This window comes from Zingiber officinale, chromosome 10A (genome assembly GCF_018446385.1).
Source record: "Zingiber officinale cultivar Zhangliang chromosome 10A, Zo_v1.1, whole genome shotgun sequence".
NCBI classification, from domain to species: Eukaryota; Viridiplantae; Streptophyta; class Magnoliopsida; order Zingiberales; family Zingiberaceae; genus Zingiber; species Zingiber officinale.
Genome location: NC_056004.1, coordinates 29,530,640 through 29,557,096, shown reverse-complemented (window position 1 = coordinate 29,557,096; position 26,457 = coordinate 29,530,640). Strand labels below are relative to the sequence as shown.

At 37.7% G+C, this 26,457-nt stretch overlaps 4 protein-coding genes across 4 annotated transcripts; 2 read left to right on the top strand and 2 right to left on the bottom strand.

The window, feature by feature from the left end:
- The first annotated feature begins 870 nt into the window (after positions 1-870).
- On the top strand, positions 871-4,345 carry LOC122028156 (50S ribosomal protein L17-like). The gene is made up of 6 exons (XM_042587181.1): positions 871-1,030; positions 1,104-1,158; positions 1,249-1,299; positions 2,822-2,913; positions 3,025-3,102; positions 3,956-4,345. Exons 1-6 carry the CDS (start codon positions 975-977, stop codon positions 4,095-4,097), a joined length of 474 nt encoding a protein of 157 aa, XP_042443115.1. The 5' UTR covers positions 871-974; the 3' UTR covers positions 4,098-4,345.
- Positions 4,346-7,559: 3,214 nt separating this feature from the next.
- Positions 7,560-13,287, top strand: LOC122028070 (mitochondrial dicarboxylate/tricarboxylate transporter DTC-like). The gene is made up of 6 exons (XM_042587093.1): positions 7,560-7,733; positions 7,931-8,014; positions 11,361-11,422; positions 12,151-12,512; positions 12,628-12,842; positions 12,980-13,287. Exons 1-6 carry the CDS (start codon positions 7,614-7,616, stop codon positions 13,034-13,036), a joined length of 900 nt encoding a protein of 299 aa, XP_042443027.1. The 5' UTR covers positions 7,560-7,613; the 3' UTR covers positions 13,037-13,287.
- Positions 13,288-15,832: 2,545 nt separating this feature from the next.
- On the bottom strand, positions 15,833-17,835 carry LOC122027745 (probable hexosyltransferase MUCI70). The gene is made up of 5 exons (XM_042586753.1): positions 17,511-17,835; positions 17,211-17,414; positions 16,548-17,114; positions 16,183-16,477; positions 15,833-16,087 (listed from the first exon to the last, which is right to left on the bottom strand). Exons 1-5 carry the CDS (start codon positions 17,758-17,760, stop codon positions 16,036-16,038), a joined length of 1,368 nt encoding a protein of 455 aa, XP_042442687.1. The 5' UTR covers positions 17,761-17,835; the 3' UTR covers positions 15,833-16,035.
- Positions 17,836-17,896: 61 nt separating this feature from the next.
- LOC122027744 (potassium channel KAT3-like) lies at positions 17,897-20,559 on the bottom strand. Its single transcript, XM_042586751.1, has 9 exons — positions 20,359-20,559; positions 20,078-20,293; positions 19,846-20,001; positions 19,705-19,762; positions 19,307-19,624; positions 18,878-19,216; positions 18,571-18,789; positions 18,228-18,489; positions 17,897-18,150 (listed from the first exon to the last, which is right to left on the bottom strand). The coding sequence occupies exons 1-9, from the start codon at positions 20,526-20,528 to the stop codon at positions 18,044-18,046; spliced, it is 1,845 nt and encodes a 614-aa protein (XP_042442685.1). The 5' UTR covers positions 20,529-20,559; the 3' UTR covers positions 17,897-18,043.
- Positions 20,560-26,457: the final 5,898 nt, after the last annotated feature.

Here is a 26,457-nt window from a genome sequence, read left to right as displayed (position 1 = left end):
GAAGACCGCTCGGCCGCTATTTGACTGATCTGACCCCTGCTGCCGAACGAGGGAGTCGTGTCTCTGCGTTGCAGGATCCGGGACTTGGTGAGAGTCCGAGCGGGACGGCCGCTCGGCACATGCTTCGGCGATGAACTTCTCTAAGTGTCGGAAGCTTGGTACCTGGGCAAGCCGTAGTGACGTTGGTCCGACAATTCCTTGATCCGACCGGACGAGTAGGGTGCCCGATTAAACGATGATCCGAGAACGTTGACTGCCTTGATCCGGACCTTCCATGTGGCCATGACCTTCTCCCGAGCGGGTCCCATCTTACCATCGGATCAATCAATTTTTTTTTTTTGATCATATTAAAATGGTTGAATACTTTTCTAAAACTTGCTTCCTAAATTAGTTTTAGGAATTACTTTATTTCCTAAAATACAATTCATTGTTTTAAATTAATTTTGAAATTCAAATGATTAGGTTTATATAAAAACTAGAATCAAAGTTCGAGCTAATCTTATTACAGCCAACTTCTTAACCAATTAGATATCTATCAAGAAAAAGATATAGTAGACTACTAAAATAAAATAACGTAAATTTTAAATTATCTTTAACATTAACTAGTTTTTAAAAATATATTTTAGAATTTAATTAATGTTGAAATGCCATTAATTTATAATTTATTGTTAAAATATTAATTTGATTTTTAAATTACTATTTAAATTACACATTTATTAATTTAAGAGAAAAAAATTCATTAAAATAAAATTTTAAAGAAATATTTTAAATTGCAGATAAGTAGCAGGGTTAATTTGTAAATTACCACTTTGGATCCGGTTCTTAGAGACTCGATCCGGAAACGCAACCGAGTCCGATTTATTAAAACTCGACACAAGGACAGTTAATTGACCGTCGCCTCACTCGTACAGCAAAGCAGCCCTCGAAAGCAAAACCCTTGCTTGAGACACCGGCGGCGGCTTCTCTTCGTCACCATGACCAAATTTAGGAAGCTCGGCCGACCCGCCGCTCACCGCGTCTCCATGCTCAAGTTCTGTGCATGATCTTTCTATTGTGTTCTCTTTTATATTGGAATATACTCAGTTTCCTGTTTCACCTTGCAGGACGATGGTTTCGCAACTGGTGAAGCACGAGCGCATCGAGACCACGGTCGCCAAGGTAGTTTAATTTGTTTATTGGAGGGAGGTAGGGAGGGAGACTTACCGTTTTCTTTGACGCCTTTATTTAAAATTTCCTGCTTGTTCTTAGGCGAAGGAAATCCGACGACTTGCCGATAACATGGTGGAGCTTGGAAAAGAGGTGCGTTTGATTGATCTTGTGTGTGTGTGTGTGTGTGTGTGTGTGTGTGATGCGTCGTTTCTAAAATGTTAGAGAGCAACTCAAAGGTTGAGCTTGTCTGTCAATGCTTATTCGATCAATTCAAGGAGAACCAAAATTATAGATCAAATAGTAGCTCTACTAGCTGTTTCGCAAGATAATATTTGCCATCCATTGCATTTGTTGATGTATTAGGATAAGGAATCTGTGATTGTTTTCGGTGTCCTAAACCACTGAACAGATGACCGGAAAGTGTAGGCACTCACTTTCTCCCTGTTTAAATCAGTGTATTTTCTCATAACAGATTTATAACGCTGAACTTTTGGTTCTCAAGGCAGTACTAAACTTTTCTGTCTTTTATTTTCTAGGTTGTGTTGATTCTACCATAGATATCAAATATAAGCATAGACAAAATCCATATAGATTCTTGGGCATTAGATTAGGAAGGACACCATGGGACTATAATGTTGAGATAAAGTTATCATAATGAATTTGTTGGACATTTTGTACATTTTGGGTAAAAAGGGTTTGCTTGGACTAGTAGAACATCGGATAAGCAAAGCCTGAAAGTGAAAGTGATGCTGTTGATGTTTCCAGGTTCTAGTTAGTTTAGGCATATCCTAAGATCCTAAGATGTGGTTCCTCTTCTTCTTTATCATCTCCTTTCTTTCTCCCTCCACTTCTATTTCGCCACTGGCTCTTGCTTTGGCACTTTGACATGCTATTGAAACTGTATTGATTTAGTGAAAGATTGAAACTCCTACATAGTTCAATATTTCAAACCTCATTTGTAATATGATTGTTTCTTATTCTCATAGGGAATGGACTGAATATCTAAAGATCTGTTGGTAGAAATTTGAGTTTGGCTGTTATCACATGTTTGCTTGGAGCTTATTTTCAAAATTTATATACAGATCAATTTTCTGTTTTGTGCACTCTCGTTCCTTTTTGGTCATCACAATGATCTTTATATCTGTACTAATTTGATTATCTTTTTCTTGTTATTATGTTCTTAACAAGTTGGGTACCTTGCATTTCCATTCTTAGTGCTATTGGTGAAAATCAATAATTCATTATAAATAACTCAATTTTACCTTATGGCATTGTAAGTATAAAGCAAAATCAGAGTTAGTGCAATAACGCATAATACACCTGTTTTGTAACACAAGAAACTCAATGAGGACTTTCTAAACTCTAAATTCTAACCACACGCATATGCTTCTGTTATTTAAGGTTTTTTGTTCAATTCCTTTTAGTCTAGTTGGCCAATGGTGGAAACATCTTCTTGAAATTTAGGGAAAATGAATATAGGTCACCTGTCTGTCTGACATCTTTTATTATCTGATTGATGTTTTCTACATTTGTATGATTTCTCAATAATGTCTTCATTAATTGAGTCATACTGAACTTTAGTTCAAACAATGTTCTTTTGTTATTAATATTTATGCATAAGTTGTAGTATGACTAGATGGGTATAATTATTTTTACACAATTTTATTTTCAGGGTACACTTCATGCTGCACGCAGAGCTGCAGCCTTTGTTCGTGGTGATGATGTTCTTCATAAGCTGTTCACAGAGCTTGCTTATCGCTACAAGTAATGTTTAACATTTCTTTCTTTCATTCTTTTCTTGGTGAGAATATTAACCTATTAACTTGTTTAGCTGGATATGTTGCTAAATCTAAGTAAAATTGTTGTGAGTACCAGGGACCGAGTAGGTGGATATACAAGATTTCTTCGGACACGCATACGAATGGGGGATGCTGCACCAATGGCTTACATTGAGTAATGTTCATTTTCTTAATTTAGTTGGCTACTTAGTGCTTATTGTGGCATTGCTTACCCACCTTTTAATGTATGCGTTCTCATTACATATTGGACCTGTTACAGAAGATTCCATTTCCTGCTCTATTTCTAGATGCCTTGTTATCATCTATTAAAACTCTTATCAATCTTACTTTTAATTTGTTGTCATTCATACTTCTTTAGTTGAATCAATGATAGTTAATCAGTGGTCCCTTCGGATGAGTCTAGTGGTTAGCGCATGAGGTGTTGCCACCATGAAGTATGAGGTTCGAATCTCGGCAAAGCCGAGGTAAATGTCTCCCTTATGTGCTAATCATTATTCCAGAGGCTAGTAGCCACCCGTGAGTTACCTCCTCCGTGTTGGTCTTGGGACGGGTTGGCGGGGGCGCTAGGGGTGAGCGTATTCGTTTTTTGCCACAATGATAGTTAATCAGTGATAAATTTTCTCAACCATCAGTTTTGTAGAGGCAATCTGTGGATCTGTGTGTATGTATGCACTTTAGCAATTATAGCACCAAATGTACATGCATTCTTATAGTTCCAATGTTTATTATATTTTTATGAAATCTGGGACTTTTGCCTTTAGCTTCTTATTTTTCAAGTATCTCTGTTGACTTAATTTTGCTTAAATCTATAACTTGAATCCAAAAGGTACTGACAAGTCAAATGCTGTTTGTTATATCCTTGGCCAATATTGTTCTAAAGTCGTTTTATCTTTCTAAGTTTAACTAAATATATATTTTTTTTCTAGCAGCAGAAAAAACATTACCTCTGTAATCTGACAAAAATGCAACTATTAGCTTCTGAATCATTTGTTCCAAATTTTATGCAGGTTTGTTGACAGGGAGAATGAGCTTAGAGAGGCCAACTTACCAAAGCCACAGCCACCTCAGAGGACCCCACTTGATCCATGGGCAAAATCACGTGCTAGCCAACAGTGGGCCTCTCCTAAAGACAATTCAAAGTCTGGATAAAAAAACTAGTCGTTTTATTTCATTTTTTGTTAGCATTTATGCACAACTTTGATATACCTTGTTATGTTGCAGACATTTATGGGCATTCATGTTACTGTCTGTCATTACTAGTCCTTAAAATCAAAGGGATATTCATCCAATCTAATCTGGGTACAAGTTGATACACATGAGCTTGTAATATGGTAAATAATATGGCATGTAAATGTTGATGTCCAACTTTAGTAATTATTTTGGTTGTTGCCTTATAGCCTCATTGTTTTTATAGAATGCCTGAAAGACGACAAATATCAAAGGTTGCTTTCTCTCTCTCTGCTCACAATTAGAATTAGCAGACTGATAAACCAAGGATGTACTCTTAGGAATTCTTATACATTTATGTGGTTAAGATTTATCCATGTTGCAATCTGACTACTACTATATGCACAATTCAGCACACAATATGTAACTGGTGAATAGATAAGGACATTTATGTATGTACTAATGTGAAAGCATCTTAGTGATAGTTAATTAAGTTGTTATATTGGCTTATGGATTGTTAATTTTTAAGGATTCTCTGGAATGCGCTTGAGTTATGATCTACTCAGCTCAACACTTGCATTATAAGACATCGTTGATTTGTTTGGTTAGTTTTACTCCTATGCAAATGAAATATTCACATTATGGAACTCCTTTTTTTTTTGTCGCATGCAACGTTCTTATATGATGAATCAGTACAGAACAAATGGTATTTAGGTTCGGAGATATCCAGGAAGTGGGTGATTTGAGATTTGTCTGTGAAGTACCCTTTGTTGTGGAGCCACCCGCCAGTTGTGTCGGTGCTGACCACCATCTGTTCTCAACAAGATCTTGAAGGAAGTTCTGTTTTGGCAGAGCCAAATTGGAGTACTCGAGAAACTACCGAGAAGTATCCAAAACGCCTCGTCCTTCACAAACATGAATCCGGGCAGCTCAGATCCTCTAGACCGCAAAAAGTGGTACAGGGGATGGTCTCTTGATCTGGATTAGTGGGGATGAATGGTCTCCATCTATTTTATGAATGGGGACTATCCTCTGAACCAATCCAAATCAAGGGACCATCCCCTGGATCACTTTTTGCGGTCCAGAGGATCTGCCCTCGAATCCGGGAGTCACGCTTTAGATGTCCCAAAGTTTCAAACTCTTCCAATAATAGAACTATTATGGTTAGTTTTATAGTTTACTTGGGAGAGTGAAAATCAAAAGTAAGGAAAAATTTTCACAGTAGAAAAATTTTCATCTTTTACTTCATTAAAATTTTTAGATGGAAAAGAAATATAATCCATTAACGGATGATTTAAAAGTCAAAATTGATCATCTCAAAATCGGACGGAAAACAGTGGATGGAAAAAAAAATGATGCATGTACCCCCTTTTTATTTATAAAATTATACCATATATCTAAAAAAAATGACGTATGTATCCTTTTTAACTTATAAAATTATACCATGTACTTAAAAAAATGACGCATGTACTTTTTTTTATTTACAAAATTACATTATATGTATACACCTTCTTCTAACAAGATAAATAAATATACAAAAGAAGAGATTTTTTTACCCTTTCTCTTCCCTTTCTTCAAGAATAATTTTCTATCATAGATTCTTTTCCTTTTTCTCATTCGTGTTTTGGAGTAAACATTGCATTAGTGTTCACAAGTGCATACGAGAAATCATTAGTACGTCAGAAATTCACATTTGTTTTCCTAAATTTTCTCTTTTCACTTTTTAAATTTCGAGTTTTCATCTACGATTACACTATACTTTATTTTATTCTGTAAACTTTCAAATGTTCTTCGTCTTATTAAGGTCTTATTGCGTAGGGTTGGCTTGGCTAGGACTCCGGACCTATTATCGGTCAACGAGTCGATTATTCGATTATCTGTTGATCCAATTGCAAGATTGGCTATTCATTGTCGGGTCGGCTACATGTAAAGAATTATTATATTTATTTTTTTCATAAATTATTAATGAAATATTTATAATAGTATTTATGATATTTTAAAAGTATTTAATAATAAAATTGAACAATTTTTTAATTTTTATTATTCTATTTCTTATTTAGATTTAATGAATTTTATAATATAATATTAGTTTTAAATGAACTTAGCATCAATAAATTTTTATCTTTATGTGTATTAGTAATGAAAACAAATCGATCTTTATGTGTATTAGTAATGAAAACTAATTGAGAAATTTTTTTTATATATTACTGAAATTTACATAATTGTATTTGATTTAGACTCTAGATGTGCATGAGATCTTTTACCAAATGTTAAATTTCTATTATCATATTTTAATTTCATTTAAAATTCTTTTTATCCAAATCCTAATAATTATATATAATATTAGAAATTATTTATATGATATTTATAAAGAATAATATATAAACTATGAAATACAAATAAAAAATAGACTTTCCAAGGAATCCAAATATTACTCAAAGATTGAAACATAGCTAAAAAAAATCCAAGGAATATGACTTTCCAATAATAAAATCGAAAATTTTGATATGGAAGGAACAAATACTATGGAGATAAAAAAACGAAAGTGAGGTAAAACGATTAAAAGATAAGAGAACTTGGTAAATTTTAATTCCCCTATTTTTTAATGGAATAAATAGACAACTGATTTTAAATCTTTTTCTATTATTTTTTTTTATAAATTTTTTTTTTTTAATATAATAATATAAACTGGGAACAAAACTGTGAACAGTTCACAGTAAGTGATAGTTAAATGATCGATCAAGAACGTAAAACCGTCAAATCCAAATCGGAGTCGGGTATAAATCTGGCCAAGAAAACTGGGACGGTGGGCCTTCACGTGGTTTTGCGTGAAGGGCTGCCTGCCTGCCTAACACACTGACGGCAAGCGAAGAAAAAGTACGCATAGCCGCATAGGGCGCCCAGCATCCGCCAAGTCCGTGCGGACTCGAGCATTTAACACGCGAGTCACAGGGATGGCAATGGGTCGGGTTCAGGTCGGATTCTATATCCTCCGTACTCATACCCATCGGGTATAGGATATCCAATGGATATACCCATACCCATTAAAGGACCGGATATATTTTATACGTGTAATTTTTCTTCTTTCTATCGAGCTATTATCATTAAACAAAAACATATTAAAATTAACATCTTATTAAAAAATATATATATAATTAAAAAAATAGATTAAACATCTATATAGGCCTACTAATATCAACAAAAAATAGTAAGTTGATTTTAGAAATTTTTTTTTTTTTTTAATATATGTATATATATTATTTAATCGGGTATTCGGGTCGGGTATCGGATATTGATAGTCCCTCCATACCCTACTCCATTCGGGTCGGATGTCGAATCCTCCATCGGGTTCGGGTAGAATTGCCATGACGCGACCTTGCGATCCTCGAGGCGTTCGTCGCTTTATTTAAATTGCTGCAGTCCCCGACCAAACTTTCCAAAGTTTCGCATTCGATTTGCTTCTCTCTCTCTCTCTCGTTTTTTCTCGATCCAGGCGAGATGGCGGACGCGAAGGTGAAGGCGCAGACCGGAGTCTGGAGCACCGTGAAGCCCTTCGTCAATGGAGGCGCCTCCGGGATGCTTGCCACCTGCGTTATCCAACCCATCGATATGGTCAAGGTAAGAAGTTTTGGAAACGGAACTTCCTCCAGAAACTTTGCCTTTGTTGTTGCGGATCTATAGAAAAAAAATAAAGATTTAAATCGGAGAGATGGTAACTTTTGGATTTTCACCTCTGATGTTTGTTGGATCTGAGATCTTTGCTAAGGCGTGCTTGGTCTCTGGGTTGTCATTGACCTATGTGTAGTTGATTTCAGGTCAGGATCCAATTGGGTCAGGGATCAGCAGTACAAATCACAAAGAATATGCTTGCGAACGAGGGTTTCGGTTCATTTTATAAGGTTCGATTATTCTCTGTTTTGTTTTATTTAACGGGGTAGGCGGGTTTGCTGTTGCTTTGTAAATTTCATGGATTTCGGCAGGATTTAAAGTCGGTTGATGCTATTTGAATGGTTACCAATGCGAATCTAGAATATTTATATTTCGGAAGCAAAACAAAATATTCTGTTAGTCCTTGATTGTAGTTTAATCATTGTGTTATATAATTCTACCATTTAGTTATCTTCATCTTCCTGTTTCTCTCGTGCATGTGATTTAACTTTGGATCTAAATACTCAAAGTTAGTTAATGTCTTAGGTTGAACAAGGCATATGACAGATTTTATGTTTTTTTACCACTTGGGGGAAGATATAGTCACAAAGCTAAAATCCAAGTCTACTTAAACTGAAAAAGTGCAGGTCTGATTTTTTTTTTTTCAGATGTTGAGAAATCCAGTTTAGCATACATCCTTGAATTGAATATAATTGTTAGTTGTTATGCATCCATCATTTCTTGCAATAAAGCAAATAGTTTACAATGATATTGATGGTTTTTAAATGTCTAAAGAAACAAAAACTAGTGTTCTTAGGAAAAAAATTAGGAGAATTGTGAAAACTCTACTTCATTTGCTGGAATGGATTAGTTAACATCTAGAGAAAAATATTTCGGCTTATCTTCATAGAACATAGGCAAGAACATTCAAGCCTTTGAAATGAGAACAGGATGCAGAAATCTTAAATTTTGTGAATATTAACTTTATTATGCTTTCACAGAAGCTCTATGGGCATGGATTCTCACATGGTTTTTAGTTGATGAAAATCAAAATTTTATGTAAGAGTTGATTATCTCATCAAGAAGTATAGGAGGGTAAAACAAGAACTGAAGCAGAACAATTATGACAGCGAAAATTAGTAACATTTCTGAAATGGAAGAAAGCAACATGTTCACATAAACTATTGATTCTAATACTAGAAAACATATACTAGGAAGAATGTTGCAAATAGTCTTTATCAACAAAATCTCTTTGTATCTATATGAATTTGGCATGCTGAAGGGATCTCTAATTTTATGATATTTTTTATTTATATTATATATTCCCTCTCCTTTATCTTCCCTAATTTTTATCCTTTTTATTTCTTTATGTTATTGCCATTTACTACTTTAGGTTATCAACAATTCGTCTTCTTTTACATTAGCTGATGCATGGGCTGAAGCCCCAATAGTAGAATATAAATGTGTTGAGGCCCCACGACATGCACTTGGCTAAAGCCACAACTGAGAATATATAAATGGGTTAAAGACTGGCTTGGGTGCATATAGGCTGAAGCTCCATTTTGTGCAGTTTGAGACAATGCTCTTGATCTAATAGTTTGATTAACAGTGTTTACCATTCCACTTATTATTCTTTTTGTATAGTAATTACCTCAGTCTCAAGTAAACTCTTATTATTTCTACTTCAATTTTGATCAACTTATGCTTTAATTCACATGCTTCCATCTTTGAATAATTAGCAGGGCCAAGGTAACTGTTACCTATTTTTGAAATAAACCCCTGGGATGATGCCCATGCTGGATAGCATATAACATGAAAATAGAGAAGATTCATTAATTATCATTCACTCAAGTTATAGCCTCTTTATTAATCTGAATTTCACTCCATTTTAACTTTTAAACGTCATTTGTTCTGCCTTTCAAAACAGGAGAGCATTATATAATCATAAATTTCAATTATTTATCAAGTATTATTCATGTAAAAAAGGTCTTGTGAGCGAAGATAAGCAAGCACCCACTTTGATGGATAACCTGTAGCTCACAAAATTTTAAACATCATCTTTTCTTTTCAAAACAGGATGGCATTATATAATCAGAAATTTAAATTTTTTATCTAGTATTAATCATGCACAGAAGGTCTTGTAAGAGAAGACAGGAAAGAATCACCCACTTTGATGGAGAACCTCTAGTTCACTATTACATTGCCCCCAAATGCAATGCCAAACTCCTCTAAAATTCAATCTCACTCTCAAATCACAACAGATTAGGAATGATAGTTTTATTCTCAAGCCTTCCTTTACCATTAGCCACAAGATCCTAGGTAAAGAGATGTATTTTGCAATCAAATGTAAGTAATACTTAACAAAAGCCCTAACTCAGGAACAAAGCACAATCTAACGTAGTACTTACCAAGAGGAGATTGTGTATCTGCGACAAAAAGATACCGGATGATCCTTCCAGCTGCTACCCCAATTAGATCAAGGCTGCTTTCAATACACAATCATTAAAAATACCTCTTACCAAACCTCATCTAAGGTGGTAATCTCAGGAACTCACCTAAGAGAGTAGATAAACTCACTCAAGGAGGGTGGATACCCTAAGTCTATGCTACTACTTGCAAACAGGTGGAGGAACAACAACTCTCAAAAATGCTCTTACATGAAAAAGAGGAGGCTCTACTGCTCCCTTGGCTTGCCTGTGATACTTACCCAAGGGAGTGATTTTCTTGCTGTTAGATTGCGTTGAGGACAAAGCTTGTGTGAAAGAGGAAATTTTGCAAGTGATCTAAAGAGATACAACCCTATCAAGATTGGATGCGCTTGTGAGAAAGAAGGAGACAGGGAGATTGTAGTGAATTGTGGCGTCTACTAGATCAAGCCATCCACATCCCATCCTAGCAGGACTTGACACTTGTATTAGGTCAAAGGTTGTGCTAAAGAGATAGTAGCTTGCGAGATGTCTCACGGAGAATATATTTTGATCAAGATTGGGATATGCACATACGGGAGGGAGAGAGCACAGCAAGATGTGTCAATCAGGCTCGGTCAATGCTAGGCATGATGTCATCGTACATAGCCCTGGCTGTGCCTAACATGGGAAGGCTTGCAGTTTGTGCCTGATGCACATCCCCACGTGTTGTGACGGGTCAAGAGAAAGTCAGGTCATGCGATGATTGACATGGTTGGGGGCTAGGCATGACTTGCTTGCTGGGTTTGCTAGGCCAAACAGGTCCCAATTCTAAGATTTTAAGATTGTTATTTATTTTCCATCATTTTTATTATTTATTTTTTATCCTGAAGGACCTGACTCATGCTGGGCATGGCTCATGCTTCCTTTTAAGTTTTAACTTGACTTTTAGTTTACTTGAGAAAATTTCAGAATGGAGAGATTGATTCCTTAAACATGCAGTACTTCCATTGTATAAGATGATTTATTGCTCTCCTTAAAACTTTTCATCAACCGAGCTTATATTGGTTACGCAGTCCAACAGATACCCTTATTCCTTGCAACCAATTCTGATGCTCTTTTCTTTTTATCCTATTCTTTTTTACTGTTTCTTTATGATATGCACTCTTCTCTGATTTATTGTCATGTACAGGGTTTATCTGCGGGTTTGCTGAGGCAAGCTACTTATACAACTGCACGACTTGGTTCTTTTAGGTATGCCTACCTCTTGCAAGTGCTAGTCTCTATGTTAACTGTTCCACAATACTTGCTATCTGACAACAAGTAACAAGATGTTTCTCTCTCTCCATATCAAATCTTGAAATTTAGTTTTAACTCGACCTTCATATCTGCATTTACGCGCCAATAATTTCTTCTCTATATACAAGATGAAAAATGCATTTGTTACCAAATTTGCATTAATATCCAGTTCAACCTGGTATTTGTTTTTCACTTTCCTTAATGCACAAATGGATACTAGTTTGACTGAAAATCACATAAATTTACATCCTGTTGTCCCTTTGAAGATTGATCTTGAATCAACCATGATTTCTATGTACCTAGACTGTTACTAATGCAAATCATATATTACGGTTTGTATTCTTAATTTTAAGGTCGTATTTAGTTCAATTGTTCACACTTGCTTACTCAACCATGACAACTATATTTCACATTGGATAACTGGTTGGTGTGTTCTGTCCAAAACATTAATTCCTTCATTGGTGTTTGAAAAATTTTACAACCTTCAGTTTGTGTTTTATATAATGGATGGAGGCATGTTTTCAGGATAGTTTGCATCATTGACAATCAGTTGATACTTCACACATACACTTTGATCAACTGTGATACCAAAGACTTGCAACTTTTAGTAACATACTTTATTTTTAGAAAGAATGCTGTATTGTTGATTTCTCAGTTAATAATTGATGTTCTGTTTTATCTAGGGTATTAACCAATAAAGCTATTGAGGCTAATGATGGGAAACCCCTCCCTTTACTTCAGAAAGCTGGTATCGGTCTCACAGCTGGAGCAATTGGAGCATGTTTTGGCAGCCCAGCTGATTTGGCACTCATTCGGATGCAGGCTGATGCAACTTTGCCTGCAGCACAGCGACGAAACTACAAAAATGCTTTTCATGCACTTTATCGTATTATTGCTGATGAAGGGGTTTTGTCCCTGTGGAAAGGTGCTGGACCCACAGTGGTGAGAGCAATGGCATTGAACATGGGTATGCTTGCATCATATGATCAGAGTGTTGAGCTTTTTCGGGACTCACTTGGTTTTGGTGAAATTAGCACTGTAGTCGGTAAGATGCTAGTAACTGAAAAAAAACATAATTTTGTTAACATTTTTTTTTCTGTTTATTGGTGACTCTAAAAGGCTTGTTATTGAGTGTGTATTCCATATCACCTTACTTGCAGGGGCAAGTGCTGTTTCAGGCTTCTTTGCGTCCGCTTGCAGTTTGCCATTTGATTATGTCAAGACACAAATACAGAAGATGCAGCCAGATGCAAATGGGAAGTATCCTTACACTGGATCCTTGGATTGCACCATGAAGACTTTGAAGAGTGGAGGTCCATTCAAGTTTTACACTGGGTTCCCTGTCTACTGTGTTAGGATTGCTCCTCATGTCATGGTAAACTTTTTACCCAATCTTGTATTGAATAAGCATTTATTATTTACTTTTAGTGGCACAATTAATGTGTTTTACATTTCCCAAAATGCAGTATTTCATGCTTCTTGTCTAATTATTTGTTTATTTCCATATTACAGATGACTTGGATATTTTTGAATCAAATCCAGAAGTTTGAAAAGTCCGTGGGATTATAAAGTCTGAAACTTCTAAAAATCAACACAGATTTATTCGATTCTGCTCATTGCTATTTGGTACCTTTTCAGTAGCACTTAGTTCTCTATGATCACAACATAGGGTTTTGTTGTTGTATTCGAGAGCAATTCATCACAGGTTTTGGCGAAAGACTAATCATTGCCAATAACAGGTTCTGTTTTCACAATAATCTGGAAATTTAGACATTCTTATTTTCGATCATATTCAATTGAATCGTTCAGTTACTAAGCAATTGCAATGTCATTGCTATATGCTCAAATCATTTTGGTTGTATTAATAAATATGGAAATTTATTGATGAAGAACATGTATATATATGTGTGTGTGTTTGTAACATTTTGAGTAAAAGTTTTTCAAAACATATGCATCTAATTATAGATGTATACATCAAAATAATAATTTAGTGGGTGTTCTGAAGCGTTTTAATAAACAGTTGTAAAAGCCAAAAGGTGAATAGTCTATAATAAATGGAGCCAAGTCACTCCTGAACACTTGTGCATCAGAGTCTTGTGTCTGGTTAAGTCTTTGTTGGAGGTCTGGCTTGGGTAGCGCTGTACCAATTAGGTGGGCATGACATCGGTGGTGCTCACTTCAGTGACTTAGTCTAAGGGTGGTTGCTTTGGGTGCAAGGGAAAATTTGGCACCATTTGATATCTATAAATGGCAATGAGAGATCATTCAAGTTGTTGCCAACCCATTTTATAGTGTTCGTGGAGTTTAAGAGGTCACTGAAACTCATTGAAAAAAGGTACCTCTTGTACTTCCTTCTAAACTATCATGCAGGGCATACAATATGGTTTCCAGCTACAAACCATAGTCAACCTGAGCCAGCATGTGTCGTCTCTCTTGCTTAAAGGCTCCCTTGTCAAAGTTTCCAAAGAAAGGGACATTATATTGTGAGATACGGAACAACCGAGTCGCTATTCACGGCGCAGCCGAATGGTGTTCCCTAAAATGAGAAAATTATAAAGTGATTCAATTATGTATTGCACATTGCCTCTGTTTTATTTCAAATGCATGAGTCGCTATTGCACATTGCCTCCGTTTTGTTTTAAATGCACGAGTCCGTATTGTTAAGGAAGCTGATCCTGCTAGAAAGCCAGAAAAAAAACATAATTAAGATGTGTAGGAAGGGTATATGTTAATTCAAAGAGCCTTGGTCGAGTGTTTACCTAAATGAGAGTTAAACCAAAACCTAAGACTGTAAACGAGCCGAGTCAAGCTTTGAGGTATTCAAACTTATTTGATAAGGTAACCGAGCCGAGTCGAGTTTAAAATGAACCAAACTTTTGAAATGATTGTTCAAGTTTGGCTAGATTTATTTTTTATGAATTTGAGATTGTTTGAAGCTTGACTTGAGCTTGACTTGTTTAGATGTTATCGAGCTCTCAATTCAAGCTTGGTTCGAGCTTGGTTTGTTTAGATATTATCGGGCTCTCAATTCAAGCTTGTTTGATTGTTTAAAAACTTTAGTTGTTTGATTGGTTATTGAACTTGATAATTTAAACTTATTTGTTTATTTTATTTTATTTTATTATTTATTTAGTATATTGAAAAAGAGTTTTATTAATGAACGTTCGTGGACATTATTCACGAACGTTGTTCACGAACGTTATCGAACTGAACACATATGTGTTCAAGCTTGTTTGTTTAGTTTAACGAGTTGTGTTTATTTAATTAATCTTGTGTATATTGAATGAACATAAACAAGTTCTTACCAAGCTGAACACCAAGCTTGTTCACGAACGCTTGGTTCATTTAGAGCCCTACCAAAATCTAACCAATCATCATCACCAAAATGAATGTGACTACGGTCATTGACAAACCAATTGAAGCTCCAAGAATGAGATAAGAGAGCCCCATGATGAGTTAGTTAGCACGTGGTAAATTTATAGAAATGGATAAGGGTTGATTCCGATGAAATCGAAGAAAAAATACCCTCGCATGTGATGATCTATTCAGTTTTGTAATTTACTTCTCTACATATGATTGTGGGCCAGCCGTGTGTGGCGTCCGGTGTGAACATTAAAAGAATGGGATACAAGGGTACTCAATTTCATGATTTAACTTTTTACAAATAGTTGTGAGACCTGCTGCATGGGGCATGCGGAGACAACGTATGACCTCTTATAGAAAAAGAATGGGATAAAAGGGGCTCCGAGACAATGGTGGAGTGATTAGACATTTCAAGTGGTTAATGAGATATCTAAAGGTCAACTACGATACACTATAGAAAATTTTCTCCATTGGGACAATAATCCTAAGAACGCTTGCCACCTGGATGAACCTCTACAAGCTTCTCTAATTACTCTACTAGTTAGTGAAAATTTTCGATGAAAATGAGCCGGTCGATTAACCGATTTGAAGAACTGAATACTTAGGTTACTAAAATAAAAAAGTTCCTATAACTGAGTTATTATTCGAATGTTGAATGGTAGATTATCACATGAAAGTAAGGATTAAATTCCTTCAAAAAATATTTTTTTTAGAAAATAAAATCTCCGAGGGAAAAAAAAATGAAAATCACCATGACCTATCTTCTGTTTTTTCAATGCCTTTGAGCGGAAAGACAGGAGTGAGCACGTCACTTTTTGACGCAGGAATAAGAGGGCACGGATTATAACCTCGGACCTTTCAAACTCTGGCAAAAGCACGAGCACCATGTGGTTCACCTCATCTATTCTACTGTTGCATCATTACGAAACAAAAAAAAAAAAAATGAAACAATGTAATTAGTAGATTCAACTGGTGCAGTTCACACCAATATCTCCGTCCCCAGATGCCAAATACAGCCCTTCCCGGCCACCGCAAAGTCTCTAGTTTATGTGTTGTGCCTCACTACAACTCTACAACCAGAAAACAAAAACCAAAAAAAAATCTTAAATAATGTAATTAGTAGATTCAACTGGTGCAGTGCACACCAATATCTCCTTCCCCAGATGCCAAACACAACCCTTCCCGGCCACTGCAAAGTCTCAAGTTTATCTGTCCCTCAATGTCGTACTGCTGCGGGCATTGACTTTAATCTGCGACCTGTTATGTTCCACAGCAACGATTGGGTTCTGTAGAATTTGTACAAACAAATCTAATTAAAAAACAAAAAAAGTCAGTCAGTGGATTCTCCCCACATCTTTAAGAGGTAGTCATCGCAGCTGCTGCCCTTGACGTCTCGCGAGGAAGCCATCTTGACGGACCGTTGGCTGCCTTCCGGCCTGAGGTTGTGCCTGTATTCCACGGTCACGTGCTCGAAGACCTCGAATTCGAACATGTTGATCTTGATCTTGGGCACCATGAGATCCCGAACGTAGGCGAAGGCGAGTTGGTCTCGGTAGTTGAATGCTCCTAGCTCGTTGAAGAGGAGGCAGGAGAAGAGGTTGCTCCTCAATCCATGCCTCCTCAGTATCAGTGCAGAATCCGGAACATCTGAAAAAGGAAAGGGAGATAGTGCATGGTTTCTTTGTTGATTGAGAAGCAATCACGGCAGAGTGATCACCTGTTTCGTAAGGAAGCTTGCTGGTCGACCATGGCTGCAGCCCATTCTCGCAGTATGTCTCCATTTGCACCCTCAGCGACTCGACGTCCGCCCATTTCTTCCACCTCGCAGTCGCGACGGCCTCCTCCATGGTGTGTGTGTTAAACGGGTGCTTCGGGATCGCTGTGTCCGCATCTGGTAATACGAGGAGGGAGTGGATCAGAAGCAGAGGATCCACCGTCAGCTGCACCTTGGCGTCGAGCCACACGCTGAATTTGGAATTGGGGAAGAGACGGTGCACCAGATGCTTGGGGATCACTCCGTTCATCGCCGGGCTGTCGTAGGGCAATCGGCCACCGCGGAGTGTCACGATCCTCCACACTCCGATCATGTTCACTTCCCCTTCCTTGTCGGAGAGGATGTTGTGGGCGACGAGGACTTTGCGGGTGGCATGATCGATGAACATGAAGAAGCAAACCGATGCGAACGTGTGAGATCCCAAGCCTCTTGGCTGCCGGACTTTATCGTGGTCGCCCATGATTGCCGATACGACCACCACTCCGTCGCATTTCTCCATGGCCAACCTATCTGGATTCAAGAGCACATCGTGATCGAACAATAGAAATATCAAAAAAGTAGAGGCCAATATTGTGGGATTCTTCCAAACGTTTAGAAGGAACAAACCAGATTCCTTAACCGGGAATTCCTGCAAGAATCCGCACGGGATCGCCACCTGATCGCCATGTCTGTGACGGAAGAAAGACTTCCTCTTCTGGGCAGAGAAGTTGCCGGAAAAGCTGTCGCCTTTTCCCTCCAGATATCTCAGAACAGGGGAGAACGTCGAATTCCGGCAGCGATCGCGGATCTCGTCCAGAACCTTGCCGTAATCTTATCCAACAATCAAGAGAAACGTATCGGAATCAAGTCTCGGATGGAGGAAACGGAGAATTGAGAGTGGGACGGGAGGCAGAAGGGAGAGCTTACCAGAGAAGGGAACAGAGGAGGAGGAGCAATCGGAGTGGGCGGTGGGGAGGGCGTACTTGTGCACGGAGTACGATGGCGGGTAGGAGAAGCGACGGGAGGTCGGGAAGGGCGTTGGGGATCGGAAGAGGCAGGTGGACTGGGAGAAGGAGACGTAGAGAGCGAGGGGGAGGGTGGTGAGGAGGTAGAGGAGAGAGAGGCAGAGGAGTTTGGATTGGAAGAGGAGGGGGGTCGTCACATAAACAAATGCCATTTTCTTGGCTTCATCTACCTTTCCTCTGCAGCGTAAGATCAGAGAGAAAGTAAATCTTCCCCTTTTTTTTCTCTCGCCCACTTAAAGAAATAATTATTTATTATAAAACTTGGTAAAAATAGCAAACCTCTACCCAAAATCGGTCAAAATCATCAATTTTTCCACAAACAATGAAATTTTATATTCACATCTTCGTACAAAGTGATGTAAATTTCAAGGTTAGAACTGGAAAATTAAACCTATCTAAGGTTAAACTAAGTATCATGGAAGTTACTCTGCCAAACTATAGCAGAAACAAATGATCTCCGTCTCTAACGACTTCGATGTCATCGATCTCTGCGTTATCTTGGCTCACCGCCTTCGACGGCTCTCGACAGCCAAACTTTTCACCTGCACGGGACAGAACTGAGCTCAAACACTATATTACACAGTTTAGTAAAAACTAGCCAATCGTCCTTTTTTCTTGCCTGCAATTTTGAAGAGCTCTTCCAAAGAATCAGGTAAGTTGATGAGCTTCCCAATCTGTTCTCTGGCACTCGGTGGCATTCTGGATGCCATGTGAATGATGGCCCGTTTTCTGCAAGCTGAAGTAACAGCGCCTTTTGAACAGTTGTCTCTGTTGATCTTTTCATGAACTCGTTGTTCATGAATATGGAATTCGGGTATCCCATTAGCTGAATGTGGATCGTTGATCATTTCATCGGTTTCCTCATCTGCCGGTTTCAGTTTCTGCAGAAGCACAAAAGAAGCGTGAGAGGCTACTTTTGTAGGCTGATGAGGGTTTAGAAAGGTAATGGCAAATAACACTACCTTTAAAAGGTTGTTCGCGATAATTTTACTGACTTCGACATTCTCTCGGAGCATGGTTAAGAATGTATCGCTGCTCAGCCTCAAAATCTGTGAGAGCTCAACGGTGCGTGCGGCATATGGCTGTGGCGTGCCGCTTAGAACTGCTCCCTCCCCAAAGACATCTCCTGTAGTGAGCCTCGCACAAATCTGCTCATTTCCATCGGTCTTTGTTCTCAAATCCTGTAGACCAACTTACAATTAATTAATTCTACATGGACTCGGTGAATGTGTAATGAAATCAACTAAAAGCTTTCTTTAATTTACTCACGACTGCTCCGGATACCAGTACGTAGAGGTGAGTGGGTGCCTCATTTTGCAGTATGACATCTTCCCTCGGCGGGTAGAACTCAGCCTCCATTTCGGGAACGAGTTGGTAAAGGAAGTCGAAGGGAACTCCATGGAAGAGGCATGCTCTCTGCACAACTGGGAAGAACAAGTTGCAGGCTATGCTGGATCGAATTCCCTTTGGGAGATTGCTCAAGATCTGTTGCTGCTTCAGCTCCTCGGTCTTGAACCTCAAGCAAATGTGGGACAGCATTTGGTTCTTGATGTGCTTCGGCAGCTGGTTCCTGGCTGCAAACTCGGAAGCACTCTGGACTGTGTCCCTCTGTTACAAAACCGGCTAGCAGATCAATTAAATGTCTGTCCAAATGAAGTTTCATTGTACTGTAAACCATGATGTAATTATGGCACGTACGAAGTTTCGAGTGCGACTGGTGCCGTGGACGATGAGGTTGGTCATGTTGCCGATGATGTAGGAAGTCAAGGCGAGATCAAATAACATGTAGAAGATGTCAAATAACATTTCCTCCGTGTTCTCCGCATGCAAATCTCCATAGCCGGTGGTTGTTAAGGTCGTCATGGACCAATACATTGCAGTAACATATCTCGTCCACAGGCTCCGCGATCGGAAGTCCTGCATCGCTGCGCCTATCCATGTTCTGCTTGGGTTCGGGTACCGATCGGCGATTAGATAGTTGAAGCACCCGGCGCAATGCACGGCAAAGACAGTCACCTGTGAGCGCCAAAAATTTATATATATATAAAGGATATCTGATCTACAATTCGTCCAGGAAGAAGAGTTCGGATGCTTACGGAGACCAGCTTTGTGCATCGAGTCCAGAAGTAGTTGAATCTGATATCCTTCTCGATCCTGTATATATTTTGGAAGAAAAATATCAGTTTATGCAAGTTTCAAGAACACTTGGGAGTAAGTATACGTGTATGCTCGCTGACCTCGAGAATAAGGAACTAACCCTCCGGAGCCGCCATAGCCTGAGCATATTCAGTATCTTAAAGCCAAGAACATTGTCATTGCTTTCGAAGAGAAAGCTGATTGCTTGAAATGGAACAGTAGACAAGATGTCGAAGATGAACCAGGAGGACAAGTATCTGCAAAATGCATGGTGTTCATCGTGTCCGGAGGCAACAGAACTCAAAATCTAGATATATATATATAAACACTAACCTAGCTGCAATTCTCTTTGGATCATCAACCAAGAGATAGGATCTAGGATCGAGATAAGCAACAAAAAAGGTCAGAAGGATATCGACGGCGAAGAAGCTGTTCAAGATGTTCTCGAGCCACAAGAGTTTCGAAGGCAAGTATCTTAAGAATGCGAGTTCGAACGGGCAAATCCACGCCGAGTAAATAACAAGCGGAATTAGGAACATCTGCCATGCCCTGAGCAAATAAAAATCATCAATGCTTGATATATAATTTCCTTCGTAGAAGATTTGTGAGGGTACCTGTAACGTGGATCATAAGGCAAGATTATGAACTTCCTCGGATTAGCCGACCGGTTGATGCTGGCTCCCAGCGACGGCAAGAGTTCGCCGGAGAAGCTGTAGTTGCTAGTGTCGTCGCCGTCGTCGTGGAAGGCACCAGGGCCGGAGAGATGGAGGTGCGATTCTAGCATGCTTAATTTCAATGTTTGGATTAATGAATGATGAGCTATATGTTGTGGATCAGCTAAGTGAGTATATATAACAACTGAAACGCGCAGTTGACCGGTAAAAGTCAGGAAGGTTCGGAGGCAAGCAAACTGTAAAATTAAAAGTTCCTCTGACTCAAAGAGACCGACTCGAGATTTAGAAAAGTCGGTAAATGTAGAAGTTTTGTTTGATAATTGATTAACACGGGACATCTCATTTTCTTGTAAGGTTGTTGGCTTGAGATAAAGCTAGCTTTAGCTTTTAGTTGAATCTCGTGAAGTTTCTTCATGGCCACAGGACCTTGTAATATTGTAGAACTCTCTAGGTTTTAAATTTTTTGTTTTCTTTAAAAAAAAAGGCAATTGATGGCGATTTTGTGTTGGTGGGAGATTAGGGAAAGAAAGTGGAAGAACAAAAGGCATGGATTTATGGAGAAATGGTGTCTAAATGGGATTTGTATGGAAAATTATGTCCACTTGACTCTTGACAATAGGCATTTCAACAACATAGAAGCTAAGTGAATTCTATTGAAAGGCCTGACATGAAAAATGCACATAGTAGTGGTTGTTTCTAAGTGGGTTACAAAATCCACATCAACGTACATAGTTTGGTCTCAAAGATGAATGCCTAGTGGTCATTTAGGTTATGTCATGCTCTTCATTCATCCATTTCGTGTGGTCCAGGTTCATAATTCAAGCCACCGAAGTGGATTCCTACCTCTTTCTCCTTATTTTGACTCCTTTGCCTGATGATGACTGTTTACGGGAAGTAGGAATCTGTATATGTATCATTTATATCGATATGTACTAATTATAGTTCGGCAACCATTAGAAAAATTTTGAAATTCGGAATTTTAGAAGTTAAGCACGTTGATTTGATCATCGCTATTTGAATACTTAGTAGTTCACAGATATTTGAGCTTGAATTACCGAGGAATAACAATTTATTTACTAGATTTGGACAAACTTAGATGGGTTTATGAGAAAATTCTATTAAATAATGTATCGAATAACGAAATTGATATTTACCTCATGCTTTGATGATCTTTTCAACTTTGTACTTACGGCTTCAAGCCTTTAAAGCTCGGTGTACCTTGTCTATGATCGATAAAAAATTTTCATGGATTAAACCAATCCTAAATTCAATTCCAAATTTAATGTCACCTAATTCATCATTTTTATTTTCAAAACTTCTTTATTTCTTTAGTTTTTTTTTTACTATGCTCACTTAATTTTACTATAGTTCTTTATTTTTCGCTCAGTCATATACTGATTTCAACGTCGGAACAATTAAAATAATTTATTAATATGATTTTATTCTATAAAAGCAATAGAATTGTACTTTAATCACTTATATTTAGGGATGAGAAATTGGTTAATAATTGAACCATTTAAATTGAACCGAACTAAAATGAATATTTGCAAGGATGAGAAATTAGTTAATAATTGAATCATTTAAATTGAACCGAACTAAATGAATATTTTCGAACTAAACAAATCAAGAGGATTTTTTACTAAAAGCTGAATAAATTAAACTGATAAAATATTGATTAATTTGATCATTAATCAAAATAATATATTTTTTCATAATCAATTAGACTCATGTTCTTCAAATATTCCGTTTGATTTTTTGAAATGTGATGGTGATTGTTGTTGTAGGTCCATTATTATTTTTTGTTTAATGAAATTAGAATTTTTTAAATCAAGACAATTATCTAAATTAATCAATATTTTTTAAAAAATAAAATTTTAAATGAACTGAAACTAACTTTTAAACTCGATACAGTCTTAATTTGATTTAACTTTTAAGTTATATTTGCATTATCACGAAAGAAGCTAATGTCATAAAATTTTAATTTATACTAGCCAATTGTGCACACACATTACATGAGCTAGCCCCTTATATTAGATGGATTAATATAGAAAAAGATCTTAGGGAAGAATAATTGATCTATAAAAAATAATTTTAATTTATGAGGATTATGCCTCCTTTTAATATTTTATATCAGATATTAAACTAATAAGAATAAAGTAGATTTCTAATTGATTAATGAGAAAAATTTTGAATAATGCGTCACAGTTGAGTCTTGAACTCTAGATTACTGATTAATGAATTTGTGGAAATTACTAATAAAGCTTAGAATTATTTTCGATGTGAATAGTAAAATGGATATTAATATATTTTCATTTTGGATTTCTTTTCTTCAATTCTTTGTGTTTGTCATTGAATGTACAGTGGAAACCTTACTTCAATCTCGACTCCATATACACAACTTCGGGATTTACTTGACTTCTTGAGATGACTAATCCAAAGGTCACCTCCTAATGATCGATCACATCCACTAAGAAATCCCTCCATGGAAACTTTTCGAAAATAGAGAAACCTCTTATACTGTGTTCTTACAAGAACAAGGGCAAGTAATATAAGACACAAATGAATAAGAAAGTAATAACACTTTATAATTGCAAATCTTACTTGCTTGATCTCTTGTAGCTTGGAAATGCCTCTTAATAGTCTGAAAAGACAATGACACTATCCTCCAAGACCCCCAAGAACTGACAATGAAAAACTCCTTAAAACATCTCCTTTAAAACCTTTAAGTTGGGGCTGATTTTTGCCATTAGTCAACTGATTTTACCCATCAGTTGATTAGCAATATAGTCTTTGACCACTGAACGACCTCTAAACTTTCTGAAATCTATTGGACCAATTACACACGTGAGAGGGGGAGGTGAATCACATGATTTTTAAAATTCTCTTTTTGTTGTTTTAAAATCAAAGTAGAGTACGCAGCGGAAAAGAAAAACATGAAAAACAAGCACGAGAAGACACAAACGGTTTACTTGGTTCGGAGCCTTTGACGACTCCTACTCCAAGACCTAGGACCCGTGGACCTATCGAAGGATAATCCACTAAAGGCCTCTTCTGATACCTCCGAAAGAGGAAATCAAGTACAAAGAAAATTGAACAAGTGCAACACACTACACTTGTTCTTTTGTAGTAATTAATTAAAAAATGCTGACACTTTAAAGATTGAAGTGAGAGCGCTCATGTCGATGTCGATCTACCGGCCGTGATCGAAAGTCCTCAGAGCAGTCATCGGCTGCAGCAACTTTGCAGTGGAGTCGTAGCAGGAGCCCGGAGCACTCAGAACTTTAAATGAACTCGTAGTAGCTCGTATATGTGTTGTTCTTGAAGCTTTGGGCGATCAACCTTATAAAGAGCATGGAAGGCGCTTTCAATTAGACACGTTTGATCCCGAATAGTCCGACACTTATTCGCTTTGATGCCAAAAGTTTATCCTGTGGAAGACACCTTCTATAGCCATGAAAGGCGCCTTTTATGAACAGTATGAATGCGCTTTTACTGCTTGAAGGCGCCTTCGAACACTGTTCATCTGAAGGTAATTTTCTTCCTTGCAAAATATTTGTTGGTACTCCAAGGTTGTTTTGATGTGATCAAATAAGTTAAGTTAGGTTCTGTTGTGTTTAACCTTATGTTTAAGTGTGCAAGAGCTTAGGAGCACAAGAAGTCGAGAAAAAGATGTAGCTAATGAGAAGGACGACACGAAAGAGAGCTAACGGGCTCGGTGTGTTTGAGGGATGAGGTGCTACGGAAGAGTACACGGGCGGACAAGAAGGAGGCGCGCGGCGTTTCCGAGGGACGAGAAGTCGAAGTGGAAGGTTGCTCGAGAAGGTCGGAAGTTGGGTTCGGGTGAATCCTATTTCGGATGGCCGAAATCACCCAAGCGAGCGGAAGACCCAGACCGAGGCTAGCAGAACAGGAGCAAAGGGTCCGGACCCATTTCGGGCTCCCGGACCCATTCCGGGCTCCCAGAACCCTTTCGGGTTCCCGAAACCTGATTTTTATCATGTTCGACGTGGACGTTGACCGACGCATCGGGGATAGAATTCTATCCCACTCCAGGGGCCTAGAACCCTTCCAGGTGCCCCGACCAAGGTTATAAAAACAACCTTGGTCCAGAAGCTAGAAAATAACAAGCAAGTCTTGATACAACACTTGTACGCTTTCAGTTTTCATTTAGCTTTTTCTTTTCTGAGCTTTCACTTTTGTAAAGAGGCTTCTTCGTCTGAAGGAGATATTAGTGCGTTCCATTTCCTTGGATTAGCAATCTCCCCGGTTGTACCAAGTAAAACTTCGATGTCTCTGTCTTTTAGTTTATCTTTTATTTATGCAAGTGTTCTTTTAAGTCTGAGAAATATTTGTTTGTTTTTGTATTTGTGCAGGGGCTATTCACCCCCCCTCTAGCCGGCCAACGGGTCCCAACAAGTGGTATCAGAGCTAGGATGTTTCAGGAAAACTAACCACCAATCGAAGTATCGAATCAATGGCCGGACCGAGCATATACCCACTGAAATTCGAGGGGGAGTTCTCTAGCTAGAAAAAGCGAATGTAGGTATTCTTTATAATCGACTTTGAGTTACTTTTAATAATGAAGTTTGGTTTTGTAGCACCCGAGGGTAAGGAAGAATACCAGTGGAAGAAGAAGGAGCAGGCCGACTACGTGGCAAACGACAAAGCAGAATTCCATCTGCTGAGCGTCCTTCCGCCACAAGAAGTCTGTTGGTTGCTACTCGGAAAACCTATAGGTTCCACTGTACAAAAATTTTGTACCAAGGTCTGAACATTTTCCTAGCTACCATGTGTTCTTTTAAATTAAATTTTGGATCGCCTGCGGAACTTAACACGTTTGATCCAAAACTTAATCTATTTGTTCTTTTAGGTTTTGACTTGGATCTCCTGCGGAACTTAACACGTTCGACCCAAGTCACCTTAAGTTATTAATTCCATTAAATATTAATTTCCATAATTGGTTCCCAGTACTGACGTGGCGAGGCACATGACCTTCTTGGATATGGGAGCAACCACCACCGACTAGACAAACCTTTTATAGAAAGCTAATATTTAATTTCCTAAAATAACTTTAGGTTAACCGAAAAGAACAATCAAATCACAAGGAAAAATAAAACAAAAGAACACAAAATCGAAAACCATATTCGAAATACTAGAATCGTAAGCCTCTTGTATTTGGTATTATTTCCAAAATTAACTAGTATGATGCGGAAATAAAAATTACTAGTTATACCTTTTAGAAAAACCTCTTGATCTTCTACCGTATTCCTCTTCTAACCTCGGACGCTGTGTGGGCAACGATCTTCCGAGATGAGAAACCACCAACCACCTTCTTCTCCTTCTAGCTAGGTTCGGCCACAAAGAAGCTTTACCAAGGATGAAGAACAAAACACCAACCAAGCTCCAAGAGATGCAAGCTTTCTCTCCTTCTTCTTCTTCTTCTTCTTCTCCAAGTAGTATCCGGCCACCGCAAGAGCTCCAAGGGGAGAGAGAGGTTCGGCCACCACAAGAGGAAGAGAGGGAGAGGATGATGATGATGGCCGGCCACACCAAGGAACAAAAGAGGGAGAGAAACAATAGAGGTTGTGTGTCATGAAGGCACCCTCACCCCTTCTTTTATATTCCTTGGCCTAGGCAAATTAGGAAATTTAATTACAATAAAATTTCCTTAATTTCCTTGACATGATTTAATTGAGAAAAATAAAATAAAATTTCCCCAATTAAATTCTAATGGCCGGCCATATCATGAAATCAAATTAGACAAGTTTTAATCAACAATTAAAACTTCCTAATTTGTTTCCGGAAATTTTAAAATTAAAATTTCTCTTCAAAATCTCTTCATGGTTGATAAAAAGAAATTTTCATAATTTTAATTTTACAACATGTGAATAATTTTTAAAGAGAAAATAAAATATCTCACCAATCTACGAATAAGGAAAAAGATCTAATCTCTTTTTTTAATCTTTTGTAGATCTTTTACAAGAGAGATAATTTAATTTTAATTCTCTTTAATAAATTATATCTTCCACATAATAAAAA

Excerpts from the sequence above, each read along its gene's own strand:
- LOC122028156 (XM_042587181.1), top strand. The coding sequence starts at position 975 with ATGACCAAATTTAGGAAGCTCGGCCGACCCGCCGCTCACCGCGTCTCC. Across the intron at positions 1,031-1,103 it reads CACCGCGTCTCCATGCTCAA|GACGATGGTTTCGCAACTGG; the intron begins GTTCTGTGCATG and ends TTCACCTTGCAG. Across the intron at positions 3,103-3,955 it reads GCACCAATGGCTTACATTGA|GTTTGTTGACAGGGAGAATG; the intron begins GTAATGTTCATT and ends AATTTTATGCAG.
- LOC122028070 (XM_042587093.1), top strand. The coding sequence starts at position 7,614 with ATGGCGGACGCGAAGGTGAAGGCGCAGACCGGAGTCTGGAGCACCGTG. Across the intron at positions 7,734-7,930 it reads AACCCATCGATATGGTCAAG|GTCAGGATCCAATTGGGTCA; the intron begins GTAAGAAGTTTT and ends AGTTGATTTCAG. Across the intron at positions 12,843-12,979 it reads GGATTGCTCCTCATGTCATG|ATGACTTGGATATTTTTGAA; the intron begins GTAAACTTTTTA and ends TCCATATTACAG.
- LOC122027745 (XM_042586753.1), bottom strand. The coding sequence starts at position 17,760 with ATGGCATTTGTTTATGTGACGACCCCCCTCCTCTTCCAATCCAAACTC. Across the intron at positions 17,115-17,210 it reads ATTCCCGGTTAAGGAATCTG|ATAGGTTGGCCATGGAGAAA; the intron begins GTTTGTTCCTTC and ends TCTTGAATCCAG. Across the intron at positions 16,478-16,547 it reads CAAGCTTCCTTACGAAACAG|ATGTTCCGGATTCTGCACTG; the intron begins GTGATCACTCTG and ends TTCCTTTTTCAG.
- LOC122027744 (XM_042586751.1), bottom strand. The coding sequence starts at position 20,528 with ATGCTAGAATCGCACCTCCATCTCTCCGGCCCTGGTGCCTTCCACGAC. Across the intron at positions 19,625-19,704 it reads GATGCACAAAGCTGGTCTCC|GTGACTGTCTTTGCCGTGCA; the intron begins GTAAGCATCCGA and ends TGGCGCTCACAG. Across the intron at positions 18,151-18,227 it reads AGAGCTCTTCAAAATTGCAG|GTGAAAAGTTTGGCTGTCGA; the intron begins GCAAGAAAAAAG and ends TGTCCCGTGCAG.